Source organism: Thermobia domestica, chromosome 8, assembly GCF_964235325.1.
Source record: "Thermobia domestica chromosome 8, izTheDome1.hap1.1, whole genome shotgun sequence".
In the NCBI taxonomy this organism is placed as follows: domain Eukaryota; kingdom Metazoa; phylum Arthropoda; class Insecta; order Zygentoma; family Lepismatidae; genus Thermobia; species Thermobia domestica.
Genome location: NC_137461.1, coordinates 286,657,849 through 286,668,143, shown reverse-complemented (window position 1 = coordinate 286,668,143; position 10,295 = coordinate 286,657,849). Strand labels below are relative to the sequence as shown.

The following is a 10,295-nucleotide window of genomic DNA, read 5'->3' as shown; positions in this document are numbered from 1 at the left end:
TGACAAATACAGTATCTCACGAGTTAGTGAGGTCTAAGTTACGGAAATGAAGCTCTGTATATAACAGTCCTTACTAAAGAAAAAACAAGAAAGAAAAAGGATTAACACGTGCCGAGGCGTTTCCAAAAATTCTGTTTCTAAAGGTGAAAAAGACAACTTCCATATTTTCAACGTATTTGTCACGTCATCACGGAAAAACGGCTGTACAGTTTGAAGTAAACTTTTGAATATTATACTTGGGTCCAGTTGGGTTTTTGTTATGTCACTTTCATTATAGTGTGTATCCTAACGGATGTTATTACTTTTCTTTTATCAAATTTATTTATTTATTTGGGAAAATAGATTATCTTAAGTTAGGGAGATGAAATTCCACTCTCGTCTCTGGTGGGAGCGGTCCCGAGATCGACTCCTTGGGGACATCCGTTCGACAAAGTGTTAAAGCTTTTTCAGCCCAGCCATCCTGAGTAGTTTTCCTCATTCACACTAGGCAAATGCCGGGATATTACCTAACACGCAGATCCCAGGCTGCTTCCTTCCTTCCCTTTCCTCGGATAGTGTGATCGCCGAGAGACGTCATTCTTATATGTGACGGGCTAACATGGCCATAGATGCCGAAACCCCAGAAATCTAATTTCTAATCGTAACCCTAGAGACAGGCTAACGTGGCCATAGATGCCGAAAGCCCAGAAATCTAATTTCTAATCCTAATCCTAGTGACGGGCTAATATGGCCATAGATGCCGAAAGCCCAGAAATCTAATTCCTAATCCTAGTGACGGGCTAACATGGCCATACATACCGAAAGCCCAGAAATCTAATTTCTAATCCTAATCCTAGTGACGGGCTAGCAGGGCCATAGATGCCGAAAGCCCAGAAATCTAATTTCTAATCCCAATCCTAGTGACGGGCTAATATGGCCATAGATGCCGAAAGCCCAGAAATCTAGTTCCTAATCCTAATCATAGTGACGGGCTAGCATAGTCATAGATGCCGAAAGCCCAGAAATCTAATTTCTAATCGTAATCCTAGTGACGAGCTAACATGACCATAGATGCCGAAAGCCCAGAAATCTAATTCCTAATCCTAATCCTAGTGACGGGCTAACATGACCATAGATGCCGAAAGCCCAGAAATCTTAATTTCTAATCCTAATTCTACACTCAGTATATAAATTGCTCTTCAAAAATAGCGTGTTCGAATGTTTTCCGAAATTCTGCTCCTGACAAGAGGAAATAAAATAATTTCTACAATATTTTTGAACTTTTATAGATATCGCCCTTTTACAAAAAAAAAAAAAAAAAAAAATGACTAGACCATTTGAAATGAATTCTTGAACTTCTTTAGCACTTGACTCAACCTATGTTTGTATAAATTTACTTTGATTTAAAGGCACCCCCTATGAAGTGGTATAACATCCTAAAGATACTGTAAACATACTTTTCAATCTACTTTTTATAAATCTTAATCTTCTAGTTAGGTAGTCTTTTATATGACTTAGAAATTTAAATGCAATATTAATAGATATCTGTCCTATAAGGAAACAACCCGAAATTCCATTCATTTATTTAATATAATTCCGCATATTCTATCTTCTGCCATACTTTCTCAATTTTTGATATTCTTGATTGTTTCTGAGAAATTCAGAACTCATGAAAGTGTTATCTCCTGCCTTACTTTCTCAATTTTTGATATTCTTGATTGTTTCTGAGTAATTCAGAACTCATGAAAGTGCTATCTCCTGCCTTACTTTCTCAATTTTTGATATTCTTGATTGTTTCTGAGTGATTCAGAACTCATGAAAGTGTAAACTCCTGCCTTACTTTCTCAATTTTTGATATTCTTGATTGTTTCTGAGTGATTCAGAACTCATGAAAGTGCTATCTCCTGCCTTATTTTCTCAATTTTTGATATTCTTGATTGTTTTTGAGAAATTCAGAACTCATGAAAGTGTTATCTCCTGCCTTACTTTCTCACTTTTTGATATTCTTGATTGTTTCTGAGTGATTCAGAACTCATGAAAGTGCTATCTCCTGCCTTACTTTCTCAACTTTTGATACTCTTGATTGTTTCTGAGTAATTCAGAACTTATGAAGGTGTTATCTCCTGTCTTACTTTTTCAATTTTTGATATTCTTGATTGTTTCTGAGTGAATAAGAAGAACTTATGAAAGTGTTATCTCCTGTCTTACTTTTCAATTTTTAGTATTCTTGATTGTTTCTGAGTAATTCAGAACTCATGGAAAAGTTCGAAAGCTGTAACGAATATCGTAAAGGCACATGTATCATCAAAAACAGAATTAATTTGGTTCATGTTCGTGAAAAAGGTTTTAGAGACATTTGAAAAAGAAAAAGCAGCGATAGAGTAGAAAAGATCTCAACATTGTTCCAGCATGCATTCGTCAATTGTCCCTATTTGTGTCAGTTATGAGTTCCTAGGAAGAGAGAGAGACACACACAACAAATATACAGATAATGAACATTAATTGTAATTAGTGGGGTGCGGGATGGCCCTATTGACGAGTGGGGTGATGGGGGAACAACTTTTTTTTATTATTATTATTTTTAACTAGCTGGTGTCGCTGCTTTAGCCTATGCCCAGTGTGGGAGGCCGAGTTTGTTTCAATGAGCGTGGAATAAGTAGTAATTGCGAGAACGAAGTTATCCTATAGCAATCATTTAACTGGCTGGAATAGGAGCCTTCACCAACAGAGGACTTAGCTCACTTCTGTGTTGGATACCAGTCGCTACGTCTCACAATCGCACTTCCAGTGGGAAAACCGGTTGTAATCAACAAACACAACTACAATTCGGAATTTAGTTTAGTGAAGTGGAATTGGTATTCTATAAAACGTGGAGAAAAAAATGACGAACAACTTACGTAGCGTTCAATAGTGCCAAGTTTTTTTTGTTTTTTTTTTTTAACAATAATTTTGGTGATATTTCTGTTTAACTGGTGAAAGTTTGTGAAAGTTGAAACAAGTTATTTTTGCTGTAATTCTAAAGCAGCAAGAGTTCGAATCTGATCTGGCTACTCTGTGAAGATTGCATACGTCATGGATTTGTGTGATTAGTGTGTTGAAAAACAGTGACAAGCAAGTTTTAAAATACTGGCAGTTTGAAATGTTATATTTATCATAATATTTCTCCCAAGAAGTGAATATAAATAGTGGGAAAATAATTAATTAAAATAATAAATCATTATTACTGGTGATTATTCTTGTTTAATAAGTATTTTTTTTTAAAAGAATGACATTTGCAAATTAATCTTCAAGTCGAAGTTTGGTACATATAAAAGGGAAAAATAATTCCTTTTTCTGGGTTGAAATTAAATATTAACAGTGTATTTGTGAATATTGATAATTACTCGTGACTGCGGCCATTGTTATTGGCTAGTGTTGGAAAACCTATCAAAGCAAAGAACCATGCGTCTGGCACCGAGCGAGGTTTCCCCCATCAGCACCGCGGCGCAGCGCAAACGTTTTACGTCAGATCCGAAGCATGCTCCGCTATTGGAGGCTCCGGCGAAAGGGTGCGGCTAGCCTTCCCTATGTCTATTGGCCACACGATCCTTGATTCCCCCTCCGTGGGATGTTCCCTCATATAAATTTGATCAAAAACTCTACAGGCGCCCTACACCGGTACCTTCAATCTACTTGGGAAGATTAACCCGAATTGAGGCGAGGGTAATTCACACAGATTAGTCCATCTCGTTTGCGTTCAGACGTAATCAAGCCAATCAAGAACATTTTACTTAATGCTTGATTGCATATTTGAATAACTGTGTTATGTGTATGTGTGCGTGTGTGTTTGTATGTCACTAATAGTGACCTTGTAGTCAAAAGACAATTCATTATTTTAAAGACAAAAAACAATCCGGGAAGATAAACCGTAAATTTCACGGTGTAAGAAATAATTATCAAACTGGAAGGCCCATTTGATGATTCACTTTTTCCGGATTTCTCTATGAATGGAGGATCCGTGTTAACCGCGAGGGCACAGGCTGAATCCAGAGGAAATTTTCACTCAATACAAGTCATGCTTGGTCTTCAGCATTCCGATATGTTGTTACCGGCGAATCAAAATATTTCCGGGCCTATTATGGTGAAAAATCCAACGACAGAGCCGCCGGATTTAGGGACATTAACCACAGAGCAAAAGCCTAAAGTGGAGGAACAGCTTCAAGAACAACAGCAACAAACACAGCAAATGCCACCCTCAACAACACCTCAACAGCAAGGTAAGAGTAATTAAATTTTTATTACACTCCAAAAATTTTACTTTTAGTATAATCCATTAATTACATTCTACCTAATAATGGCTTGTCTGTTAGGCTATTTCTATTATTGAGAAACTTTGTTAAGGATTTTGTACTTCTATTAAATGATAAGTGTTTGAAGGTCTCTCATAATAGGATAGGAATTTAAGTGGTCGGTAATTATGACGTCATCCAGAAACTACGCAGCCGAATTTCTAGCCAACGAGAAAACACGTGGAATCAGTTACATCGAATAGCATTTTGAAAATACTGGCAGGGGCCATCAGGCCCAAACTCCACCCAATATTTCGTAACTCTACTAACATTTGTAGACTTTAACAGAACTATACTTGTTTAACAGAGAAATTGTTGATATAGGCTCAAGATTTGATTATATGCCTCATCTGTAGGCCTACTCTTTCTTATAAAAACAATCTAGTTGTATCATTTTCTTTTGTAAAATAGGACAGTGATTAACAATTACTTACCATTTTTCATTTGCAAAATAAGACATTCAATATTAACCCCCCCAAATATTTGAACTCCTCCCAGCAAATATTTCTGGTGCGTGCTTGCTGTGTGGTTAACTTTCGACATTTCTGATATTTAAGAGTCTTCATCCCGGCGAAATTAAAATACCGCTAATTTTATAGTAAGTATGTGATATCTTCAAATAGATAAAAGATAATTGAAATATGGAACAAGAGCGCCCGAGACAATATTATTTTGCGTGAGGTACTGTTATCACAAGTCACCTAGTGGCTTTCCGTTTTCAGGTGTTTAGAAACGCGAAATTAAATGCCAATTTTCAAAATGGCTCGAAATTGAAAACAGATAAGTGAGTCGTGATAACAGTTTCTCATGTAAAATAATATTGTCTAGGGCGCTCTTGTTCCATATTTCAATTATCTTTTATCTATTTGAAGATATCACATAATTACTGTAAAATTAGCGGTATTTTAATTTCGCCGGGATGAAGACTCTTAACTACTCGTTGCTGCGTGGAACGTAAACTTTGCAAGTTAACCTTTCGAAGCGCATGTCTTATAGTAACATTTTTTTTTTTAAGTTTTCACAGAATAAATTTCTGAAATCAAGCCTATCATTTTGACTTGCCATGTATTTATTATTGCAATTTATTGAGTGATGGCTTTCGTATCTTTAAACGTTGATAAATGTGCTTCATTGTGTTCATACAATTACTTTATCAACTTGTTGTTATACTATAGATCATGTAACACTAAAACAGAGATTGAAACCTAAGACATGGATAAACTAGTGTTATCCACGAAACTTGTGAAATTTATCGTCTCGTCTCGTATCGTCTTGAATTTAAGAAGGCACGTCTCGTTTCATGCTCAACACTACTTACCACCTCTATTTGTAGTAAAGATTTGCTTAAAAAAAAAAATCAGAAATACGAATATTTTCCGCAAATCGGGAAAGTCTTTTGTTTAGATATGAAGTAACTAGCAGAGGTGCCATTTCTCGCGCGGCCTCAATACAGGGTGGCCCAAAAGTAGGTATACAGCGCTGCATTGAAAAATGAAATGAAATCTTTGAGTTTTACGTCCCACGGTTATGCCGGTGAGGCTAAAGGAGACGGTGATGATAAGTAATGAATGAAATAGTGGAATGAAAAGTGGGAGGAAACAGGAGAACCCCGAGAAAACCCACGCACACGGTGTTTGTCCACCACAAAGTTCACTTGGCGGAGGCTGGGATCGAACCCTGGACCCTAAGCACCAGAGGTGAACGCTCTACCACTGAGCCACCGCGGCCCCAGCGCTGCATTGATCAAGTATAACATTCTAGCTTATAGGTTTATTTGCTTCAGCTATTCCGAGCTTAAGATATAAGTAAAAATACATTAAGAACAAATAATAAAAAAACTATGTCCACCTGATGGATAATAATATATTATATGAAAAGCAATGAGTTGATCAGTACGGGACTATATACCTACTTTTGGACCACCCTGTATGGATAAATTAAAAAGCCGCAAATTTGAATGCCACCGCTCACTCTAACCCGCGTCGTCGTATGTATTGTCACCCTCCATTCATCAATTGCATATATTTTCTCAACGAACTCTTTTGTTTTCTAACTAACAGTGTTTGAACCCGACCTGAGTAGCCCCAGAGCAGAACATTAACACCCTCGTCGCAATTAACATCATATATAGGGTGGATGGCCCAAAAGTATGTATGCACCCCTGCATTGACCAAGTATAATATTCTAGTTTATGAGTTTATTTGCTTCGGCTCTTCCGAGCTTAAGATGTAAGTAAAAACACATTAAGAACAAATAATAAAGAAACTAAGTCTACCTGATGGATAACAATAAGAAATTATATAAAATGCAATACTGTACTGTATGCCTACATTTGGGCCACCCTGTATATCCTTGTGTTCTGTTTCTGCACTTCATCATTTAAATTACATATGATGCTCAAGTCACTTTCTTCTGTAGGTTTATGCCTAACAAGATAAATATATCATTAAATAAATAAATCCTATACGCATCTCCCATGGGCACTGCCAATAAATGAATGCTAATGGCCCAAGAGAAGGCGTTATCTTTCTACGTCCCGACCATCTTCGAATCGGAATGAAATTCCACGTTAAAAAGATATTATAAGAATCCTTCTCTCGTCATTTAATTTTCGAAGACGGTGCAACGCGCGGTCGGTCATTCGTAATGGAAAAGTTGATTCATCGAAATTTCACATATTAAATAAACTTAAGCGAATTTTTGCATTCGGCTTTTTCTGACTAAAGAATAGAAAATACTAATATTATAAAAATTGTAGCCTTTTTCTCGTCTTTAGAAGAGGAATTTTCGTAATGCTGAAATGCATGTTCACTAATTTTTACTTTTGAGGGACAAAAAGGAGAGAAAAAAGTATGATGATCGTTAAAAAAAAAATCGATTCGAGTTTTCAATGGATTTACACCGTTTCATGACTCGTAGATACCAAAAAAGAAAAGTTATTTTTCGACATCTGTTCGTCTGTTCCGCCTGTTGTACACTTACCTAGAGGCCATATCGTTCAACGTATTTTCATCAAATTTTAAATTTAAGGCCTTTTTTTATGTGATTCTTCAGAGAAAGTTTTTGAAATTTCTTCCTACTTCTAAAAATGAGGATAGTATTTTTAATGGTAAAAATAAAAAGAAAATAAAATTTTCTCAGAAACAGCTCTAACCATTTTGTTTTTTATTTCATAAATTATTTTTTAAAAGGAACCCCATCGTGTGCTATAAGTCGACAACGGATGGTTTAATCTTGGGGGTGGGGGGGTGAGTTTTTTCCGGAAGACATTCTCAAAAACGACTCGTCCTATTTTGTTCATACTTTATAAATAATAGTATGAAGCATATTGCATTAATAGTTGACAATATGGCATAACTCATTTCTTCTGAAAGAATCTACGAGGGGGGAAGATTTTTCGGATGATTTTCTCAAAAACGATCAGGCGATTTTCTTAATATTTCGTAAATATATAAATATTTCATTAATATCCTTACAATACTGCATATCTCACTTGACCTCAAAAATCTACGAGTATTAAATTATTCTTGTGAGTGATTTTCGGACGATTTTCTCATAAAATTACTCCAGCGATTTACGTAATATTTCATTAATAACTCAATAACTAAGTAACTCTATGGCCTACGAAACCCGGAGGTTCAATGCCGCGTTTATAAAAGCTCTCCATTGACTTCTACCTGGTCCTTAACCAATTGGATCTAGTTTCTACTTTGCATTCCTATTTATGCGAGATCCATCTTGATATCGTCCTCCCATGTACACTCATGTCCAAAATTATTGTCGCATGTATAATCGGCAAAGACATGTATGTGGCAAATTTCGAGTTAAAAGAGCAGTAAATAAGAACAATAAAACGAAAATAAATCTTTCTTGTCCATTTAGCAACATTTTGTTTTATTCATTCTAATTTTCATATTTATAATTCTTTTCCTATGAAACATATCACATACATACATTTCCCGATTATACACATAGTATCAGTATTAACAGTACCCTGCAAAATCTTTATCAAATTATATTCTTACAAGAAGACAGTTATAGATGTGCGACAATTATTTTGGACATGAGTGTACATCTAGATCTTCCTAATGGTCGTTTTCCGATTGGACTTCCTTTGTGGTGGACAAACACCTTGTGCGTGGGTTTTCTCGGGGTTGTCCCGTTTCCTCCCACTTTCTTCATTCCACCATTTCATTCGTCACTCATCATCACCGTCTCCTTTAGCCTAACCGGCATAACCGTGGGACGTAAAACTCAAAGATTTCATTTCATTTTTTCCGATTGGACTTCCAGTTAAGACTTTGAAAGCGTTTCTATTTTCTTCCATCCTGGTTACATGACCTACCCACCTAAGCTCTTAGACTTGATGACGATTGGTAAACCGTATAAATTATGTAGTTCCTCGTTATGAAGTTTCCGCCATTCCCATTCCTCTTGAGTTCGAATATTCGTCCCAGAATCTTGTTCTCAAATACTTTCAGTCTATGTTCGTCTGTCAGAGTAAGCGACCATGTTTCGCAACCATATAGAACAAGAGGCATGATTATAGTTTTATATATTTTAAGCTTCAAATTCCTCGACAGAATTCGTGACGACAAGAGATTTTGAATTGAATAATAACACGAATTTCCTGTTTTTAGTCGATATTTAATTTCTTCGACAAAGTGGATACTTGTACGGTATTGGATCTCCTAATATTGTTCCTAGACATTTGAAAGTATCCACTTAGTCGAAATGCAAATAACTGTATAGTGTAGTTTAAATTATTTATGAAAAAAAAATCACAAGGGATAGTTTCCTCATGGAGGTGAGTTTCTTAACTACTTTTTTCTAAAACGACTCGGGTAATATTGTTTATATTTTATTACTATTCCTATAATGTTGGATAAATCACTTCCTTGAGAATATTCACAAGGGGTATTTTATTTTTGGGAATGAATTTTCTTTGGGTGAAGTTTGCCGAAAACCCCTTATAATTTTGTTCGTATTTCACAAAAAAAAAAAAAAAAAAAAACAAAAAAAAAAGTGTCATTAATGACTGCACCATACTTTCGGTCGCAAGCGATTTTCCGCTAGCGACAACCGCAATAGCGTGGCTATTGTGCTTTTTGGAACCTACCTACTCCATATCCCGGAGACTTTTCTGTGTCATTCCTACGAGCCCTGCACTCCAGACTGATCAAGCCAAGGGTGTGCAGTGCTACGGGTCTGTCCGGAAACTTCCTCCTACCTTGGTGGCTATCCAAACGGGTCACCTCACCTTCATCATCTCTCATCACATCATTGTACACTGCTTTAGTACCTTAAGTTTGGGCTTCGGTCCATCTGTTGATCTCCATGGCGGATCCTCCTCAGATCACTGGGGCTTCGATGGATGGTCGTCACGGAGGATTACCCCCAGTCTTTCTCGCTCCACCGGCTCAAGCCACGAAGGTGGAAAGACGGAAAGAGGGCAGCAGACAACGTAGAGCCTCAGAGCACTCCAATGCCTCCACCATCTCGAACGCCTCCAGTCGATCAAGATCGCCACTTCGCACTGTGAATTATGCTGAGCGTGTAAGAAACTCACCGCCGGCTAAGAGACAACATTTGTCAGAAACATCGTCAGCATCTAATGCTATGGATTTGGAAACTGCTCATACATCTTCACAATCACCTATGATTACTCCATCATCCGAAAATCAGCTACATTCATTTTTACTCCAGAATTTTGACCCGAAATTCGAAAATGTTAAGTTTGTAGTTCTCCAGCTACGGAAATATCTTCCAAGCATAAACGTCACTAGAGTTGTTAAGACTCGCAACGGAATCATTCTGAAATCAACTGATCCCAAGTTTGCCATCACTGTACGCAACAAAGCCTCGTTTGAAATCTTTGGCAAGAACGCTACAATGGAAACTCTTAGTTCATCTCGGCGCAAACAACCACCACCTCCTAAGAAACCTCCCCTTTTGTCCGTGGTTATTAGGGGAGTTGAACCGTCGTAT

At 36.9% G+C, this 10,295-nt stretch overlaps 1 protein-coding gene across 1 annotated transcript in view; it reads left to right on the top strand.

Annotated features, from left to right (window-relative positions):
- The first annotated feature begins 2,685 nt into the window (after positions 1-2,685).
- The window catches only part of LOC145693674 (uncharacterized), a 47,039-nt gene continuing 39,429 nt past the window's right edge, over positions 2,686-10,295 (top strand). The window contains exon 1 of the mRNA XM_081769914.1: positions 2,686-4,235. Coding sequence (XP_081626040.1) covers positions 3,962-4,235 — 274 coding nt within the window. The 5' untranslated portion in view covers positions 2,686-3,961. The remainder of the gene's footprint in view (positions 4,236-10,295) is intronic.